Raw genomic sequence first — 22,058 nt, forward strand, 5'->3', positions numbered from 1 at the left:
AAGAACTGAAAATAAATTTTAAAAGGTCAAATAAATTGCTGATTTACTGCAAAACATACATCAGGGATGGACCTTTTTTGGTCAATTTGTGTCTTTTTGTGGTCATTTTGTGGTCGATTTGAGTCCCTTTTTGCTTAATTTTATGTAATTTTTTTTTTTTTTTTGTGTCTTTTTTTAGTAATTTTCAGTCTTTTTTGGTCATTTTCTGTCTTGTTTTGGTCAATTTGTGTCTTATTGTGGTCTTTTTTTGATCATTTTGTGGTCAATTTGATTCTTTTTTGGGTAATTTTGTGTCTTTTCTGACAAATCTCAAAGTATCAAGTTATTTCTTTCCAAGGAGTCTCTGGCTTGAAGCTGACTGTTACACACTCAGGAGGTCAGAATGGACCTTTAAACTGATAGCAAAGGACTTATATTAAAAGCAACAATCAAACATAAAAAAATATATAAATGCACAGACAGAGAGATGTTTTAGTTGTTGTCTGCTTCATTATTTGTCCAAAATTCATCGTATCAACTGAGTTTGTCTGATCTGAACTGTGAGATTGTGTTCAGTGAGACAACATGCATGTTAGATTGGGGGTCACCACTCAAAAAGGTTGAGAACCACTGTATAAGGAGCTAATGCAGTCAGTGCATCAGATCAAACTGTGGCTGAATGACTCAAAGTGTATTTGGGGTTTGGTGGCTTTTGTTGTTGTGCTCATGCTGGTAACATGTGATGTCTTGCAGCGTTGCCTCTTGGCCGCGTGCTTCTCCTCTACTGGGAAGCATCTGCCCAGATAAAGGCCTTCCGTCTTCAAATCGATATATAATCAATGCATCTCCCACAGGCCTGCGACTAAAGGAGCTGGCTGCAGAGGCACGGACTGGTTCCTAACAGCCTCCATTTGTTTCTGTTACCGAATTATAAAGACGCATGCCGTTCAGGGGAACACAAGAGTCAATTAGAGCTTTAAAGATGTTCAGATCTACTTCATACTGCTTTAGCTTTGGTATTCTCATTATTATGCAGCATTTTGTGTCTTTTTTGGTCATTTTGTGTCTTTTTTTTGTCATTTTGTGTCTTTTTTGGTCATTTTGTGTCTTTTTTTTGTCATTTTGTGTCTTTTTTTGTCATTTTGTGTCTTTTTTGGTCATTTTGTGTCTTTTTTTGGTCATTTTGTGTCATTTTTTGGTCTTTTTGTGTCTTAATAGTATGCAACTAAAACTCTCAACTGGATATATTTTAGGTAAAAACTCACCATATTCAACAGTTGAATAGCTTGAAAAGCATGAAAAAACTCACAATGTCAATCCTAAAAACAAGTCTTTACACAAGACTGAAATCCCTGTTAAGAGTTATTTTTGTGTGACAATGGTATTTCTCATCTTTGTGCACAATTACTTTTTTTTGTTTTGAAGGTGCAGTACAGTGAGAATGATCTTTTTTTTTTTTTTAAATATACACAAGCTTTTATTGCTTTTATTTAACTATACAATGTCCACATTTTGGGTTCATTTTCTGTATAATGAGATATTGTTTTAAAGATTTTCAGATCTACTTCATACTGCTTTAGCTTTGTTATTCTCATTATTATGCAGCATTTGTCTTTGTGACAGTGTCTTCTACGTTTTTATAACTAGTGTTGCTCTACTGATTTTAACTACTGGGCAAAAGAAGTCAAGATCAGAGATTAAACAGTACACTAGCACCCCCTAGTGGCCAAACTGCTCGTTACACCCAATAACACCAGCGTGGATAAAACTGCTGTACATTGCCATTTTTAATCTTATAAAATCTGAAATTAACACAGAATGATGCATTGACAAGCTTTTGTTCAACACAAATAAGGGATATATCTTTTCCTTTCTTTCATATCCAATCACATTGCAAAAAAACCCTAACCGATGATAGTATATTCATTCTTTTAAAATGTGAATTACTTTTAAAGCACATTTGGGGTTGACCCAAACCTGAGGCCTCACTTTTTTTTTACTCTATCAGTTCTACTTTTATCTGGTTATTTCTCTTGTATTTGTGTCTTTGTAAAGCCCTTTTTTAATCGTTTTGGAGAAGAACTATAAATAGAGTTGATATTGTTACTGAACTATAACAGATTTTTCATACTTCAACTAACAGTTGTTGCCAAAATTAATCAATCAAATCATCATTTTATTTGAGTGTGGTTGGGCTGTGATAGAAGACTGTATAATGCTTTCTTTTTCTTTTCTTATTTTTTTCATTTTTATATATCTTTATAATGACTTGACCTATGGTACTCGTCGTCTTGGCGTCAGCTAATGGGGATCCTTTTAAATAAACAAATAAACAAAATGATGCATTGACAAGCTTTCACCAGGACTTTTGAACACAAATAAGGAATTTATCTGTTCATTTATTTTTTTCAACAGATGATATAAATATGATTTCTTTTTTCACTCAAGGATGTCACTGAAGAGTTTCCTCTTCTTGGACTCTCCCGTCTGGATCTCCTGCCAGTGGTTCCTCCGGTGGATGAAGTGGCTGAGGGCGAACTTGGCCCACACATGGCGAGCGAACTGATCGGACCTCAGCTGGTTTTCACTCAGCACTGGAAGGGAAGAGGCGGGACAGGAAGTCAGTGACAGGGATTGTAGAACCTGATAATGTAATAAAAATCTGCACTTGAGTCCATTGAAAATGTAATAAAACCTGATAATGTAATAACTTCCCGATAATGTAATAAAGTGCATTTCCAAATAATGTAATACACTTTTTTTTTTTTTTACCAATAATGTAATAAAGTATAACATTAATGGGAGGTTATTACATTATCAGGTTAGCCTTCATTTCCCAAGTCCTGATAATGTAATAATTCCCCAATATTGTAATAATTTAACAGCAGACCACCCATTACTTGGGTTCAAGTGGTGATACTGTGTATCAACTCTAGCTCAAGAGCTCTAGCGCCACCAACAGGTCAAAGTTGAATGTTTATTAACTTTTGACCCGTTCATCCGTTTTTCACAAACGAGGTATCCATGACAACCGAATGCATTCAACAGCTTCTTGAAATCTAAAGGTGCTTGGTGTTACACTTTATTACATTATTGGTAAAAATTGTATTGCATTATTGGGAAATGCACTTTATTACATTATCGGGAAGTTGTTACATTATCAGGTTTTATTACATTTTCAATGGACTCAAGTGCAGATTTTTATTACATTATCGGGGTTATTACACTATCAGGTTCTACAGGGGTGTTAACTGGCTGGTTGGTGTTACCTAGCTCCTGAGCGATGCTCTGCCTGTGGCTGACTGAAGCGCTGTTCCACACGGCTTCCAGCACCCGACTGCCCAGCCTGGAGCACGCCATCTGGACGTACTGACCCTGAGAGGACGAACAGTAAAAATTAAAAGAGTTTCGATAATGTCCCTGTGAAATACTAGCCTGGCTAACGCCAGACTATGTCACAAATGAGATTAGTCCGGAAACCAGCCATTCATTTCTCCGTAGAGGAGGTGTGGTTTACGATCCTCCAGAGCCGTTTATTGGGCGCTTAGAATGTCTATCAAAAGCGTCTGTAGGTAGCTCTTAGCCAATCGTATCAGTTATACCAGATGATGTAGTAGAGCAACAGAAATTGATGTTTACATAGCCAGACTAGCCCATCTCTATTTTGAGATTCTGCTTCTGCAACGTTTTTCTGCAGCATGTTCTGGCTCTGGCTGCTCCGTAGTTTCAGCTCACAGTTTACCGGCAGTGTTGGTGTGTGTGTGTTATGTGTTGCTTGCTGCTTTGCTTCTCCAGTTCTCGCTTTCTGCAAGATTCTTTATTTTTACACCTTATTCCCCCTCATGTCATTCAGCCACACACATCCACTGATTTTATGGTCAATAGACGAGCTGCTGGGGGTCTCTGGGTGGCTCCGCTGTCCCCCGGCTCATAGCCAGATCACCGTGGTTACAGCAGCGAGCAGTAGCGGGGCTAGTTGGTAGATTAGGCTTTGGCCAAATCCTGTCGGAAGCAAGGCTAAAACATCTTTTTTGGTGGTGAAACGGGAGTTTAAAGTCAAACGTTGTTCTTCTTTTAAAATAAACTTTGGCTCTAAACTATTTAAAACACTGTCTACAGCTAGATCGAAAGAGAGCTTCGTGTCTGCTGCAGCCATGTTGGATCCGTAAGAAAACTACAAAACTACAAGCCTCCGTCTGTCCAATAGTACGCGTCATTGTCTTGCCGTCCCTCCCCGTTCTGTGATTGGATCCATAAAACAGGGCTAAGAAACGGCCGTAGATACCAGACCCTTTCACAGTTCGAAATGAAATCGAGCATGCAGGGCAATATGGGTATATCCAGGCTAGCGATGGGGGCCGGTGGTTTGTTTTGTCCAAAGTGGGGAATGACTGAAAAAGTTTTAGAACCACTGAAACATAAGTTATAAGAAGCAGCAGCATTAGAATCAGAGCTGCAGTCGGTCTTCAGCAGTAACTGAGAAATAAAATCCTTCAAAAGGAGCAACAGCATGAAACATGATCAGAAGTAAAAGCCTGTTGATATTCTATTCTTGTTATTGTAAACAAACACCATTAATACACCAAGAACAAGCTAAATAAAGGTGTATTAAAGCTGCTAACAGGCCAGTGTCGGGGTCTCAGAGTGCCCCTGTTCAGGTACCTCCAGTCTCTTGAGGATCTTGCCCCTCCCCTTGTCGCTGGACGTGGTGATGAGCGCCTGGAGGACGTGGCTGCCGGCGGGGTCCGACGCCATGGTCAGGAGGTCGGCCGGGCTCAGCGTGCGCAGGCTGCTGAGGAGGTGCGAGCGCTCCTTGAACCTGGCCAGCGCCTGCACCAGCCGGGAGCCGTGGTAACAGATGGAGGACAGGGGGACCTGGAGAAAAACCAGAACGGTACCTAAATATACCACACGGTGCATTCAGGGGCCCACTCTAATTTACTATCCTTCAGATCCTTCGGGCTGAAAATGTCAACTTAAAAAAAAAGCAATAAAAACTTTACTGATTAATATTTTTTTCTACTTTTTTCTGCATAAACCTCCGCGGACCAATTGTGGCCCTCGTGGCGATATTTTGTGGCCCCCACCTTGATATGAAAGTTTAATGTGAGTTTTATATGAATGGCACTTTACCGTGTTGTGTGTGGAAGGTCCCTTTATTGCTCCAGCTGGAGCTTTGTTTCACTTGTTTCTATGACGATGTTAACAACAACAACAACAGCACGGCGGGTAATGAACAGCCCAGTAGCAGTCGTCCTTTAGGCGCTCGCTATCCTGCTACTTTCTACCACCTACAAATGACATGCATGAGCACAAAAAGAAAGGCAGCTGCTACCGGACCGTTTATTATCTGCCGTGTTGTTGTTACCAGAAGAAGTGGAAATGTTATGTAATGTAATTTTGTGTCTTTTTTTGGTAATTTTGTCTTTTTTTATATAATTTTGTGTCTTTTTTTTTTAATTATTTTGTGTCTTTTTTTATAATTTTGTGTCTTTTTTTAGTAATTTAATGTCTTTTTCAGTCATTTTGCTTGTTTTTTTAAAAGCTAATTTTGTGTATTTTTTTGGTAATTTTGTCTTTTTAAAATTATTTTGTCTTTTTTTGGTAATTTTGTGTCTTTTTTGGTAATTTAATGTCTTTTTCAGCCTTTTTCTGTCTTTTTTTAGTATTTCCGTGTCTTTTTTTGGTCATTTAGTCTTTTTTTAATAATTTTGTGTCTTTTTTAAATTATTTTGTGTCTTTTAAAAAAAATAATTCTGTCTTTTTTTGTAATTTTGTGTCTTTTTTGGTAATTTAATGTCTTTTTCAGTCATTTTGTTTTTTTTAAAAGTAATTTTGTGTCTTTTTTGGTAATTTTGTCTTTTTTTTTTGTAATTTTGAGTCTTTTTTGGTGATTTAATGTCTTTTTCAGCCATTTTCTGTCTTTTTTTAAAATTATTTTGTGTCTTTTAAAAAAAATAATTCTGTGTCTTTATTTAGTAATTTTGTGTCTTTTTTGGTAATTTAATGTCTTCTCAGCCATTTTGTGACTTTTTTGGCAATTTTGTGTCTTTTTTAGTAATTTTGTGTCTTTTTTTGTCATTCTGATACTGCCTCCAGCAGCCCCCAGGTACTTTGAGTCTGAGACCCCCGCTTTAAATCCATCCCTGGTGTTAGCTGTGGTCTCTACCTGTGTGTCGATGTTGCCCTCTGCTGTGTCAGAGTGGTAGTACACCTCGTAGGTGATCAGGGACATGAAGAGCGGCAGGCAGCTGACGTGTCTGGAGCCCGGCTCGGCGCAGTGGAACGCCTGGGAGGCAAAACACATCGAGCGGCCTTTCATTACCCACAAATCAAACCATAAGTGCTTTTATTGTGTTGTTCTGCGCTTTAGATTCCACTCATAAAAGTGGGAGAAATAAATAAAAAACCAGGGTGTTGTTCTATTGATTTAACACCTGTGTGCACCGTTACATCTCAATTACAGGGCTCCTTACAGCGAGCAGGCTCTGCATCAGCTGCTCCTGCTTCTCTCCGCTCTCTGCACAGCTCTCCGCCAGCTGGACGATCACACCCATGTGACCCGCCGCCAAGATGGCCTCCACGCCTTGGATCAGCTCGTCGAACAGCCTCAGGAACTGAAGAGGCAGGAAAAAAAAGAAGAAGACAGAAACTAAGTTATCTTTGCAATAAGAAGTTGGTGGTTTTAACCCTGTGGAGTCTCCAAAAGCTCCAAATAATCCAGACTTGTTGACTCCATCCAGACTAGAAAACAAAGCAGCGTGGAGCCCTACTGTAAATTTACCTCTAAAGTTCTGGCTGTAAACTCCATGAGGCCAGTTTCAGTTTGATGATGATATACCAAGTAAAACTGGAGACAAGCTCAAATAGATTTAGTATCAAATGATAGAACTGGATGGAACCCTCTTATATGTTAGATTTGACACCTTGGTTCACATTTGCAACATTTACAATTCTTTATTGAGCATGATAGTGTTTTGAAAGTTAAAAAAAAAGATTAAAAATCACATTTGACGTTGGACTAAAGGACTAAATAAGACACAAAATGACTAAAAAAAGACACAAAATGACAAAAAAAAGATACAAAATGACCAAAAAAAGACACAAAATGACAAAAAAGGACACAAAAAGACAAAAAAAGACAAAATTGCTACGCTAAACACACAAGACCCAAATAAAATAGAGTCCCACTAGAATAAAAACCAGAGTTGATGACAGGATGACACAATCACAAGATCACATTTATGTTCGTTTTTCTTTGTTTCTTTTTGGTTCAAAATGTTGATCCAGTAAGTCAGAATAAAAAAAACTATTATTATTATCAGGTCATATAGGTGAAAAAAATATACCAACATGGCATTTTAACATTTTTAAGTGGTGTATACAAGCAGAATGAAAATTATTCAATAATGGACAAAATAGCCCATAAAGACTCCATAGAGTTAATGGTGCAGCGTGACTGAGTGACCGACCAGTTTGTGTTTGGCGGCGGCGGCCGTCAGCCTCTGGACGGGGAAGTTGGCGATGGCGTGGAGCGCCAACGGGACCAGCTGACCCTTCAGGTGGTTCCTGTAGAGGTCCCGGAGGAGGGACTTGTGGGAAAGCTGTATGATGGTCTCAACCAGGTGACTGGAGGCCTGGTCCTTTAGGAAGACCAGAAGAGGACTACAAGAGAAGACAAACAACATACATGACATTAGAGGTGGTAGTGATGTTCTGGTTTAGGGCTGCAACGATTCGTCGACGCTGTTGACAAAATCGATAATAGAAATAGTCGACAATGAATTCCATTGTCAACTATTGTCGCCAGACGTGTTTTTCCAACAGAGTGAGGCATCTCACTTCATTACAATCTCTGCCGAGCGGTAACGTACACAGAAATGGCGGCGTCCAACACAACTACACGTACCAAAACTTAGAAAGTTTGGGAGCATTTTAGCCTGGATACAGCCAATAACAAAATGACTTGCAAGGTTTGCAAACCTCTGCGATGCACGAGCATTTAAATAGAAAGCACGTCGGGCAGTTGAACCAAACGGAGTCTGACTCGCGTCGGTGAGATTCAAGTAACATTCAGCCGATACGTTTTGTTTATAAGCGCATTTTTTCGCTTTAAAAGAGAGCTTTAACGTGATGTCTGACGAACGTATTTTAAATTAAATGCATGCAGTCTGAAGCAGAGAGCCAGCATGGAGCCTTTCTGCAGAAGAAGCAGATGTGCAGCAGCAACAGGTTCCTCACTGAGTCAGTACTGGTGCTGGTCTGTGATACGAGGTTCCAACAGGTGAGCCCAGTTCAACCCAGACTACATCCAGAACCCAGAACCAGTTCCACCCACTTGATGGAGCAAAAATACAGTTTTATAAAACACATTTTCCTGTCCAGAAAAAATGGACAGAGGTTTCTTTATTTTTTGTATGAATCAGCAGCTGAATTGTTGAATAAAAGATGCATTTTTCATTTAAGTACCCATCTTTCTTGTGTTTATTATCATTTGCCACATATTTAAAGCAACTTCATGCTAAATTTAAGAAAAAATTAATAATTATCCGATTAGTCGACTAATCGTTTCAATAGTCGGTGACTAGTCGACTATTAAAATAGTCGTTAGTTGCAGCCCTATTCTGGTTAAGCCAAAATCATTATCACCGTTATCAACACACAGTACAATAAAAATTAGAGATGTTCCGATACCATTTTTTCCCTCCCGATACCGATTCCGATACTTGTGCTGTGGGTATTGGCCAATACCGAGTACCGATCTGATACCAGTATGTTATTAAAAAAATATCATACTACACCTGCATGACTGTGATATGATTATCATTGTAGTAAGGAATGGCTCGGGTTAAACCCTTTGTAAAACATAAATAAATACAGCAGATTCTAGCCATTTATTTTTACATTTATTTTTAAATAAAACAGTATACAAAACAGTAGTGCAACAGCAACTTAAATAAATAAATCTAGGAATGTATTTAAACTAAAGTGCAGCCACAATATAACCTAAATGAAGCGAACCAGTAAATAGATTACTAATTCAATAAATTACGTGGCATTGGATCGGTGCCGAAAAATACTGTCGGCCCGCCGGCCGTCAAATCGCTAAATATCGATACTTGGCGGCCATGAATCGATATAATATTGCCAAGCAAAACATTGCGATACTTTGCTGTATTGATTCTTTCCCCCACCTCTACGTGACATGTCTTAACCCATTAAAGCCTGGAAAGCATTATCGCATTTCGACCATTAAAACCGGAGGCGCTGTTGTGTTATTCTACCATTAAAGCCGGGAAAGCAGATACGTCGTTTTGTAGTATTTGTAGTTTTTGTAGATTTTTCCACCTATTTTTGGTCTCTTGGCCAATTTCATTGGCCAAGAGACCAAAAAATTATTGTAAGTCGCTTTGGACAAAAGCGTCTGCTAAATGCCATGTAATGTAAAAAAAATGTAATGAAATGCATCAGAATACATGTGGGAGTGTCGCAATGCATCATGGGACTTTTCCAGAACTTTGAAATCATCACTAAAAAAAGACCCAAAAGGACCAAAAAAGACACAAAATGACCAAAAAAAGACACAAAATGACTAAAAAAAAAAGACACAAAGGAGGAAACAGTCTCTGACCTGACTCCTGGAGCGGCGCTGCGACTCGTCAGGTACTCCACCACGCCTTTCAGCAGATGTTTGCAGAGTTTGGGCCGTTTCCTGTGACTCACCGTCAGCATGGTCTGGAACACGGTGCTGGCAACAGAATCTGCAACACTCACTGGGAGGAGAGAATTTTATAGATATTTATTTCATTTATCCCGCAGTGGGGAAATTTAGTTGTCACAGCAGCTCAAGATACAGACACATAGATATAGGAGACAGAATAAAGAATATATATACACTACTGGTCAAAAGTTTTAGAACACACCAACTTTTCCAGAATTTAATTGAAAATGATGCAGTTTAATGTCTCAGTGTACTCTGAAATTAATGCACATTTGCAATATTTAAAATTCTTTATTGAGCATGATAATGTTTTGAAAGTAAAAAAAAGATTCAAAATCACATTTTATGTTGGACTAAAGGACTAAAAAAGACACAAAATTACCAAAAAAAGACACAAAATGACTTAAAAAAAGACACCAAAAGACACAAAATGACTTACAAAGACATGAAAAGAATTCAAAAATGGACAAGACTCCATAGAGTTAAGTTGTTAACCCATTTCTTTTTCCCTGAAAAAGGCCTACTTGTATAATTCTGTAATGTACATTATTTTTCAGTTTTTGTTAAGCTTACCTTTTTTTTTTATTTACCTCTGGCAGTTCACCACTTACCTTTGTACTCTTTCAAGCTGTTCATTTGACTTGAACTGCTTGAATTTCAATAAAAAACTGGAAAAATTGGGGTGTTCTAAAACTTTTGACCGGTAGTGTATATATATATATATATATATATATACTTTATTTAACCAGGTAAAAGTCTCGTTGAGATTAAAAAATCTCTTTTCCAAGAGAGACCTGGCCAAGAAAGCAGCATAAAAAATGACAAGTTACAACATTTAAACACAGTTAACATACGAACATACAAAGATGGCATTTCAGCCGTGGTATACAGAGTACAATGATGTGTGCACATTGATTGCACATTGTAGTGAATATATTTTAGCATGTTAAATAGGTTAAATAGGTTGTTGTGTGTAGTGGTATTAAGAGAATTTCTGACAGCATTCCCAATAATAAATAAAAGTTAAACTGCAGAACACAGAACATCTCTCAGAACCTTTTAAACAACATAATCTGGATAACTAAATTAGTTATCTGCCTTTCCGTCTGATAACTAATTTCATCTTTTTACTTACTGTGTTGTGTAATTATCTGATTGAGAAGCTTTTTTGTTATGCTTGCTTGTTTCTTTAATTATTTGTCTCATCTTTCTTGAATTTATTTGTAAACTGTTTTTAAATTGTTGCTGAAAACTTGATTGATGTTTTATGAAGACTTATTGATTGTGATTGTAGGTCGTCTATGGGAAGCACTTTGTGCCTCCAGATTGAAAAGTGATACATCAATAAAAGTATTATTATAATAACAAACCACACTTTTCTGGGAATCATCAATGTTTTCTTAGTTTTCTCTCTCTCTCCTCCCAAGAGAAGAAAAAAACATCTTGTTCTTCCTCATCACAAGAGGAAGATAAATAAACATGCTGTATAATAAAAACACTATCATTATATATTCTTCTATTTATATACTAGATCAGGGGTCCTCGCGGCCCTCACGATGATATTTTGTGGCCCCCACCTTGATATGAAAGTTTAATGTGAGTTTTAATATGAATGGCACTTTACCGTGTTGTGTGTGGAAGGTCCCTTTAATTACTTTTTTTTGGTAATTTTGTGTCATTTTTTTGTCTGTTTTTAATAATTTTGTCTCTTTTAAGAATGTTGTCTTTTTTTGGTAATTCTGTGTCTTTTTTTAGTAATTTTGTGTCTTTTTTTGGTAATTTTGTGTCTTTTTTTTTATAATTTTGTGTCTTTTTTAAAATAATTTTGTGTCTTTTTTGGTCACTTTGTTTCTTTTTTAAGTAACTTAGTTTTTTTCAGTGTTTTTGTGTCTTTTTGGTCGTTTTGTGTCTTTTTTAGTCATATTGTGTCTTTTTAAGTAATTTTGTGTCTTTTTTGGTCGTTTTGTGTCTTTTTTTGTAATTTTGTCTTTTTTTGTAATTTTGTCTTTTTTTGGTCATTTTGTGTCTTTTTTTAATAATTTTGTGTCATTTTTGGTCATTCTGTGCATATTTTGGTAATTTTTGGTAATTCTGTGTATTTTTTGGTCATTTCGTGTCTTTTTTTTATAATTTTGTGTCTTTTTTAAAATAATTTTGTGTAAAAACAGGTGTGAATCAGGTGGCCTCTATTTAAGGATGAAGCCAGCACTCTTTCTCTTTGAAAGCCTGAAAAAAATATACTAAAAACCTGGATTAATCTGGTTAGTCACATTGGACTGCTGTTATATTGAACACTACTGTACGTGTCCTCTCTCTCTCTCTCTCTCTCTCTCTCTCTCTCTAGTTGAGAGTTCTGAGCTCTGTTTGGTGTTAAAATGTGCCGTTTCCTTTCATCCCGGAGCAGAAGAGTTCGGTTAAAAGCCACTTAGGTTTCTATGTGGCGCGTGCTCTCCCCCCGAGGTTATTTATTGAGCATTTCATTTTGTTTTGATATTTCTAAACTGCAAGGTCGAATTCATCATTTGAATTCTGAACACAATCCTGACAGCTGAAGAAAAAAAAAAAGCAGCTGCCCTTGAGCTCTTCCCCTTTGACTCTCCTGTGAGTCCTCGCTTGCATTTAACAGCCTTAAATGTTTTTCTGATTCCAAGAGAAATGCCAGAGCAGTCAGAGGAGGAAGCAGCAGCGCTGTCTGACAGATTATTTGAAATACCGGCACTTCCTCTGAAAAGGTCTGTTCAAAAAAGTGTTTTATGGACACATTCTTCTCCTTCTGCTTCTTCAAACTATAGCTCAAACTAAAGAGAAAGAAAGTTTCTACGGATGAATAATTAATAACTCACGATTAACGTTGTCCATCAGTGTCTCTGTGAGGCTTTTCAGCTCGTACCAAAACGAAGTGGGGATCTCAAAGTCTGTCAGCTGAGGAGCGGCGTTGCGTTCTTTTGCACCTGGAAAAAAAAACAAAAATAGTGAAAACAAGCCTGAAGCAACAAGCATGAGAATGCATGTTTTGTAAGCCAAATTCAAGCACTTTTCAAAGATTTTCAAGGTCCATTTTCACATTTTTCCAGTACCTTTCAACGGTTGTAAATGGCATGTTTTAGATGAGTACTTCGATACTAAACGGGGTAATTTCACTTAACCATACCACCAGCAATGGTATTACACTTTAACAACTAAAAGTAGTTTGCTAATCTCATAAAACATACTGGTATGGGAATCTAGAGGCTAGGAGCAAAAGTAAGCTCACAAAAGTCATCAACCAGCAGCTGGTGGAACTAAACACGACCCAAACTAGGAGGAAAGACCAGAAATAGTTCAGGAGCCCTCACATCCACTAGGAACTAGAAAAACTCCTTCAGGAAGAAGATACAGGGTAGAGCATGGGTCTCAAACTCGCGGCCCGCGGGCCAATTGTGGCCCTTGTGACGATATTTTGTGGCCCCCACCTTGATATGAAAGTTTAATGTAAGTTTTATATGAATGTCTCTTTACCGTGTTGTGTGTGGAAGGTCCCTTTATTGCTCCAGCTGGAGCTTTGTTTCACTTGTTTCTATGACGACGTTAACAAAAAGAAAGGCAGCTGCTACCAGACCGTTTATTATCGGTTGTTACCAGAAATAAACTGATAAATAAATACTGGAAATAAATACTGTGTTGTGTATGGAAGGTCCCTTTAATTACTTTTTTTGGTAATTGTGTGTCTTTTTTTTGTAATTTTGTCTTTTTTTTTAAATAATTTTGTGTCTTTTTTAATAATTGTGTGTCTTTTTTAGTAATTTTGTGTATTTTTTGGTCATTTTGTGTCTTTTTTGGGTCATTTTGTGTCTTTTTTTAAAAATAATTTTGTGTCTTTTGGGGTCATTTTGTGTCTTTTTTTAAGTAATTTACATTTTTTTGTCATTTTGTGTCTTTTTTGGGTCGTTTTGTGTCTTTTTTGGGTCATTTTGTGTCTTTTTTTAGTAATTTTGTGTCTTTTTTTTTGTCATTTCGATACTGCCTCCAGCGGCCCCCAGGTAATTTGAGTTTGAGACCCCTGGGGCAGAGCAAGTAGACGCAGGCGGAGTGGTCTTCATTTCAGATAGGATATAGGCTATTCACTTTATAGATTTTTTTCCACTGAAAATGTCTATAGTCAGATTGTAAGAGAAATACAGTAAGAATTGCAAGCATTTACAAGCACTTAATCCAAAATCCAAGCACTTTTCAAACCTTGAAATTAAACATTAAAATTCAAGCATTTTCAAGGATTTCAAGCCCCCGTATGAACTCTGATGAGTGTGTATGTGAAGGTCCCGACACACTGGGCCGCCTCAAAGAGCTGCTGTGACAAAGCCAACACATCCAAAGCTTTATTTCCCTCCTTTCTTTCTTTCTCTCTCTCTATTGACTGGGGTGACTACCACACCGAATGGATTGAATCCTTTATTTTCCAGCGTGAACAGCCACTCCGGCGGCTCTCTGCCGGGTCGACCCGAGCCAGTGTTGTCAGACAGCGGGCCGCGCCGGGTCACAGACGTTCAACAACAGCTTTGGTAGGCCGCGGCGTTTCAAACTGTGAGCTGAGCTGTAGAGCTAGTTCATGGGAGAGATGCAGAAACACTGCCAGAGGAGAACAGGTGTTCTAAAACCAACTGGAAGTGTTTCACCTCATGCTGTGTCTTCACCTCTCGTCTCTGCCAGGCTCCAACCCTGCAGCTTGGTCCATGAGTCGATGAGCACGCTTTTACCAAGACGGTCAGCAAGAATAACGTCCACAAATTCACTTAGAAATCATAGAAAAACTCCTTTTGCCACCAGGACCTGCCTGAAAAGTAGGGGTGCACTGATTGCAATTTTCTGGCCGATCACCGATTTTTAAAAAGCCTGATCTGCCGATTCTGATTTTGGCCGTTACCGATTTTCTTTTATAACTCACAGCATACACCTTCAATGTTTGAATCTTATTTTATTGAAAAACAATAACACAGCAGTATTTTTCTTTAACAAATAAAGGAAATCACAATGTCTGAGGTAGTTAATAAAATATTGAACTTAAAATAAATAGCAATAATTTAGAGGACAAACTAACAAAAGAACTGCAACCATAAATAAAGTGTCCTGAGTTTTTGGTTTCGAAAGAATCGGCCAATCGCCGATCCCGCAAAATTAAGGAAATCGCTGCCGACCCTACTGCAAATCATCATGTTTTTAAGTTTTCTCCAGAATTTAAGTAATCTGGTGACAGTTGTCTTTACGTCCATGTGTTCACTACAAACAGGATCACCTAACAGCTAATTGGCATACTTGATGGGCACCATTAGTCAAAATGTAAACAAATATAGGTAAACCAGTAAATTTAAGACCCATTTCACACCCAAACGGGCAAAAACGTTTTTAAAAAATTCTCATTTGCCATGGGATTCAATGACTTGATGCCCAAATGTTCCAAGTTTCAAAGTTTTCTTGCAGAAGGTGCAGTGTGCTTCATATATGTTTCCATCCACCGGCTTCAACCATGCATCAAATTGAAATAAATAAAATAAATAAAAAGTAACGTTAATACGCTTTTAAGACCTTTCAAAATTGTACTTAAGGCATTTTATGAGATTTTAGGAGAATTTTAGACATTTTAACGCCTTAAAGTCAGATTATTTTAGACATTTTAAGACTTTTTAAAACCCAGCGAATACCCTGCAGAAATAAGGCAAAGGATGATAATAATCCTAGTGACAAGTGACAGAATAGTTGAGTGACTTGACAGTGACTGTAGGTGAAACAGTGTGTTGTTACCTGGGCGAGTCTCAGTGCGAGGAGGACCCAGACAGCCTGCCAGCACGTGTAACAGTGTGCGGACCACGTGTGAGCCGTGGACGTGTTTGATGAACTCTGCGATGTTTTCTCTCACCACCTGACTTAAAGACAACACCTGAGCCTCCAACAGCCCACAACTCTCCTCCTCCTCTTCTTCTGCTGTCTGTGACGACTCTAAACATGAACGGAAAGACACAAAGCTGAGTTTCACTTTCTGAAATAACTGACATAAAATACTGAACTTTTTCACGAGATTCAAATTTTTTGAGATGTACCTGTATACACGCACACACCATCCAGGGAACAAATAAACCTTTACGCTAGTGATGTCCAAATGAAGCTTCATGAACCATTAGTTGTATTTGTTGACCCCACTAGATGGTGTTTTTGGTTTAAAGAAAAAAGGCTCAAGAAAGACTGATTCAGTGTGCTTTTAACCCTTTGTTGGACAGAGAGCGCCATCTATCAAAATGACCAAAAAAAGACACAAAATGACAGAAAAAATACTAAATTACTTAAAAAAAGACACAAGATGACCAAAAAAAGGACAAAATGACTGAAAAAACACTAAATTACTTAAAAAAGACACAAAATGACCAAAAAAAGACAGAAAATTATTAGAAAAAGACACTAAATTACCAAAAAAGACACAAAATTACAAAAAAAAGACACAAAATGTCAGAAAAAATACTAAATTACTTTAAAAAGACACAAAATGACCAAAAAAAGGACAAAATGACTGAAAAAAGACACAAAATTACCAAAAAGACACAAAATTACAAAAAATACACTAAATTACTAAAAAAAGACACAAAATGACAGAAAAAATACTAAATTACTTTAAAAAGACACAAAATGACCAAAAAAAAGGACAAAATGACTGAAAAAAACATTTAAAATTACGTTTAAAAAAAAAGACCAAAAAAAGACACAAAATGTAAAAAAAAAACCCACAAAATTACTTAAAAAAAGGCTAATTCAGTGTGCTTTCATCCCTTTGATGGACAGAGAGCACCATCTAGTGGGCTCAGAAAATATAGAAAATGGTTCATGAAGCTTCATTTGGACATCACTAGTTTACGGCCACTGCTGTATAAATCCCAGAGGAAACACTGGGCCACTAATGTAAGCTTACCCGTACACCTGGACATCTGTCTGACGGCGCTCTCCACCACATGGCCTCCACACCGGTCACAGGACGCCGCCTTAAACTCCGCCCCCGATTCTCCGCCCAGTTCGCTCAGCACCTCGGCCACCTGGTCGGGGCTGCAGAGCGGGAGCAGACGCTGCAGCGTGATGCTTCCTGTTCGGTCCATCGCCACCACCGACGCTTTACCTTTCACCTCCGTGAGGACGTTCTCCACAAACATCCCTACGCAGGAAATAAGAGATTTAACACAGGCAGAGATGAAGGATTTGACATTTACTGACAAATATGAAGTAAGTGGATGGATGTGGACAGATGGAGGCAGCTTATCCTGCTTGTTATATTTCAGGTAAAATGATGCAATAGGGCTGCAATAAGCAGAATAATGTTATATAAAGTCTCTGAATTTAACCAGTCAAATTCACCTGTCGCTTCCAGAAGCCATTTCCTGTTTGATGGGTTTTAAATTTGACATTTCTCTGTAATTATCTCTCCTTTCATCCATCTCCGTTTTTCTTTTTGCCTGTCTGAAGTCTTTGTTATTATGCATATGCATCTCACAAAGCCGATTATGTGTTTACAGAGAAATCACATTCTCCAGAAGAAAAAGGAAGATGTGTTTAATCCCCAACTGCAATAACCAGAGTTTTCTTACATCTGACATTTAATAAAATAAAAAAAATCTAAATTTTTTACTATTTTCTGACATTTTCAAGACAAATTGATTGACTGATTCACTGATAATGGAGAGTAATTGTCAGCTGCAGCCCTAGATTTTAAGTTTTTTGTTGAGAGTGAAGATATTGTACCTGAGTTTTGGACATATTTTCACCAAAGAACAGACAGATTTGTGGCCATCTGGAGATAATAACAATAATAATACTAACTGATTGTGATGATGAAATAAGAAATCATGACTGTTTATGTTTTATATTACTTTATGCGTCGTTGAGTACCCTGAAAAGTGCAATATAGATAAAATGTATTATTATTATTTATTATTATTAATTTTTTTTTTTTTTTTTTTTTTTTTTTTTATTAAAGTAGGCTAATGAGAACTATGTCTATTTCTTCCAGTGGTCATATCATGTTAGCATCTTGCTAATGGGCATGTATTAGTATTATAAATAGGACTTTTTTTCAGTCAAATGTAACATTTGCTGAGTTTGCTGATTTTACAAAAAACTTTATTGAAGGTTTGGACAACTAAACTCAACTTCTCATGAAAGCCAGGGGTATAAACTCTCAAATACTTTTTGAATTTCATTTCTATCTGCTACAGAGGCTGAGAAATCTTCTGCTGAATTTCCAGAAAAACTTCAGGTTTTAGGGGGTTCTTTCAGAATCGCCAAGAGGTTTTACAGGCATGTTTTCCAGCCGTTTTAGGCCCAAATGGGTTAAATCAACTTCCGCTCCTCCGTTAGCTCAGATCTGCAGAAAAATGATCATTCTCACCTCTCTCCTCATTGTCTTCAAAGCCTTCACCGAGTCTTTCTCCAACTCTGCGGAAATATCCGACACTCAGGGCGTCCAGACGCTTCCTGCCTCCGTCCTCCTGGCCCCCCTCTCCTTTTTCGCCTCCCCTCTTTTTCCTCTCTCCTCCTTCTCCTCCTTCTCCTCCATCTTCACCAGGGTGTCTCCTCTTCTTTCCTCCCCCCGTTTGTGGCTTCCTTTCCTCCGTTTTGGCCAACATGACTTACAACCAACAGGCTACCAGTAAAATGTCTCGGTGTTGTTAGAGAGAAGAGGCTCAGTGATGTCTTCTGGCTGAAACAGGGAAGAGATGAGGGAAAGTAACCATGACGATTGGCCTGTCACAATAACACATTTTATAGGATGATATATTTCCCCAGAAACTATCCTGATAAATGATAGTATCGTTGTATCAATGTTGTTTTAGTTTTATAACCATATAAGACCATAACTACATCCTTTTCCACAGCAATGGATTTTTAAATCTTTAGATTAATAAACATTGGAATTGAAATGTGGAAAAGAAATATTAAAATATCCTAGATAATTAAAACATATATAAATAAACCACAACCAAAACAAATAAAATATGCTTTCAGGCTGTTAACAAAACAATGAAATGTGATAATCATGATGTATTATATTATTTAATTATTAAAATAACATATAAACAGCTGGAATGGCTGCTTGGGAATTTTCTTTTTTTTCTGCAATTGGTACTGGCTGTCAAACATTTGCAGCATTACTTATTATTTTATAATATTTCCATTTTGCACCAAGAAGTAAATGTTCTAGAAGTAAATGCTCTGTATTACAATTTAGATTTATGGTTGACTTTTATTTTGTTGTACGATTTTTATTTCTACAGACTCGAAAATAAAACAATAAAAAACCCCAACATATTTTCGATATATTCTTCAGTATTTTGTCCTATTGTCAAGAATATGTTATTGCAAAAATACCCTGAAATGATATTGATATTCTTCTGGGCCATATCGCCCAGCTCTAATCTGTTTATTTCCTCAGTAATTTAATGATTTAGTGCATTGTTAGGGAGGCAAAGTAGTAAATAATATGTAAACAAGGCATTTGGTTAACAGCAATGTATGCCGAATTCACCTAGAAGCATAAAGTTACATAAAATTGAAATACTAAGTACAGCAAAAATACCTTGAAATTGTACTTATGTACAGTACTTGATTAAATGTATTTAGTTACATTCCACAACTGCAAACAGGCCAAAACCCAAATAGAAACTAAATGTAAATAAAACTACACAAATGTGAATTAAATTTCAAGTCTGGCAGACAACACGTCATCTGTAACCAATACATCTTAGTAGATAGTAAAGACCTGGTTCATTTTTGTATCTGTTTATTTCCTTAGTAATTTGATGATTTAGTGCAGTGTTAGGGGGACAAAGTAGTAAATAATATGTAAACAAGGCATTTGGTTAACAGCAATGTATGCCGAATTCACCTTTGGCTACGTACTATCCAGAAAGTGCAATAAGTCATGATTTATAGGGTCAGAATAGTTGCCGATAAGCGTTTGCGTGTTAAATTGGCATATTCTGAAGAGGAGTTTGGTTAGAGACGACCGCTATATCTATACACAGGAGTATTAGCTCAGGAGCTAACATGCTAACTCCCTGACACAAACTAGCTCGATATTTCCGAGTGGATGTTTTAACAAAATGTTCAGGAACATTTGAATGTGATATTTAGCTGACTTGGTGCAAAATATGAATAAATATAATGGAAAAGTGACAGAAGGCAACATAATGTAGTTTAACTCACGTGTGGCTTGTGTAGACCTCGGTGTGTTGTGGACGCGTAGTGATGACGTATTGATGGGCGGCGCCTTCTGACTTTCTTCTTTCTTGTCTTTCTTTCTTCTTTCTTTCTTTCTTTCTTTCTTTCTTTCTTTCTTTCTTTCTTTCTCTTTTCTTTTCTTTTCTTTTCTTTTCTTTCTTCCTTTTTTATTTCTTTGTTTCTTTTTCTTTTCCCTTCTTTCTTTTTTCTGTCTGTCTTTCTTTCTCCCTTCTTTCTTTTTGTGTCTTTGTTTGTTTTTTCTTTCTCCCTTTCTTTCTTTTTTCTTTTTTCTCCTTTCTTTCTCCTTTCTTTCTTTCTTTCTTTCTTTCTTTTTTTCTTTCTTTCTTTTTTAAGTAAGAAGTAAGGTAAGTAAAGAAAGTTAATTTATAGAGCACTTTTCACAGATAAAATCACAAAGCGCTCTCCAAAAAAAAGGGGAACATGAGACAATTAAAACACATTTAAAACACAATGAAACGAAAAATTACAAAATAATATGTACAATGCAGGCTGGTCCTCCAAACACCTGTCTAGAAAGATATCTGGTCTTAAGGTGGTTCTTTTGCCCACAGTAATAGCGGACCATAAGGGTGGAGGTAGAGAATTCCAAAGTTTAGGTGCCACAGATTCAAATGGTTGATAGAGACCGAGCTGACAGATATGAATAGACATAATAATAAAGTGACAAGTCAAAATGACTCATTGGTTCTATGCAATATGTTAATTGCGGTGTCATAAAGTGCAGCGAGCTTCAGTTGTAACCACCAGGGGGCAGCATGGTTACTCTCCTGGTGGAAGCCTTCATGACGAGTGACAAGTTCTCCCTGAAGCTTCACTGTGGACTTCCCACTCACTGTGGGTGGTGGTGACGACCAGAGGTGTGGACTGAAGCCTCAGGCATGTGGTGACTCAATCAAAAAGAGACCTTCATCACAACTTTAACACCAGTGACTCGGGCCACACTTTCTCATGTTCACTACCACATGGCCACATGCTTGATCTGCTCCCTCTCTATGAAGCATCCAAACCCCTTAGGTCATCTGGAACTGGCTTGTTGCGTGTCCCAAGAACAAGAACTAAGCGGGGTGAGGCAGCTTTCAGTTATTATGCTCCTCACCTGTGGAACAAACTACCTGTAGATCTGAGGTCTGCCCAAACGGTCAGCTCCTTTAAATCAGGACTAAAAACACTATTATTTACTGAAGCGTACTCTTAACTTTAACACTTATCTGCTCTACTCTTCTGCCCTTACTTTTTAACTACACAATGTTTGACTTGTGCTTTTTATTATTTTATCTCTTTTTTTTTTATCCTGCTGTATCTTCCCTGTTTTAATTGACTGTTTTGACTGTTTTCAATTGTGTCTTGCTGTTTTAATGTGTATGTAAAGCACTTTGAATTACCTTGTGTTGAATTGTGCTATACAAATAAACTTGCCTTGCCTTGCCTTGCCTATAGGACCGTGCACTTAACCAGATATGATGAAACTGCAATTTTAAATATGTTTACAGTGCAGTAACTTAACATATTTCATGCTCAAACGTTTTTATATTTTATATCTTTGCACTAAATTAATTTCATCATTCAGTATTCCAGGTTTTCCTCAATTAACTTGCTTTTGGTCATCATACGTCCTAATTTTTTGTTTTCATTTCAAACTTTTTGAATAAAACCCCCTTTTTTTGTATCACTATGCTTCTAATGCACAAAGTCATTATTGACCCTTGTGTAAACTTGATGTAATAATACAAAAACTATTTTTCTTCATAAAGTATGAAAGGAAAAATGGATATAATGATGTGTTGTAATAAAAAAAAGATATTCAAACAAAGGTGTTTTTTATGTTGTGCATCAAAGGGTTAACAGTATAAATAGGAATACAAAAGGTTTGAAGTAAATAAAAAAGAACCACTTACTGTGATTTCTTTTTTTTTTCAGTGCAAGAGCAGCAGACCAACATTAATTGCAAGAAGTAATTTTGTGCATTTTTACACTGCACTTTTAAGATTTCATGCTCAAATGCATGTAGTTGTACTGAGGGCCACTTCAAGTGAGGGTGAGGTCTGTATGTGGCCCCCGGGCCTCCAGTTGACCATCCCTGCTTTAGATAAATCATTATAAAATGACT

General features: G+C 37.2%; 1 protein-coding gene across 1 annotated transcript; it reads right to left on the minus strand.

Annotated features, from left to right (window-relative positions):
• Positions 1-1,168: 1,168 nt before the first annotated feature.
• Positions 1,169-19,940, minus strand: LOC131979764 (nucleolar protein 9). Its single transcript, XM_059343779.1, has 12 exons — positions 19,916-19,940; positions 18,099-18,410; positions 16,632-16,868; positions 15,476-15,670; positions 12,544-12,651; positions 9,611-9,752; positions 7,452-7,644; positions 6,456-6,596; positions 6,149-6,268; positions 4,642-4,854; positions 3,249-3,354; positions 1,169-2,573 (listed from the first exon to the last, which is right to left on the minus strand). The coding sequence occupies exons 2-12, from the start codon at positions 18,334-18,336 to the stop codon at positions 2,419-2,421; spliced, it is 1,848 nt and encodes a 615-aa protein (XP_059199762.1). The 5' UTR covers positions 18,337-18,410; positions 19,916-19,940; the 3' UTR covers positions 1,169-2,418.
• Positions 19,941-22,058: the final 2,118 nt, after the last annotated feature.

The sequence above is a fragment of the Centropristis striata genome, chromosome 11, assembly GCF_030273125.1.
Source record: "Centropristis striata isolate RG_2023a ecotype Rhode Island chromosome 11, C.striata_1.0, whole genome shotgun sequence".
In the NCBI taxonomy this organism is placed as follows: Eukaryota; Metazoa; Chordata; class Actinopteri; order Perciformes; family Serranidae; genus Centropristis; species Centropristis striata.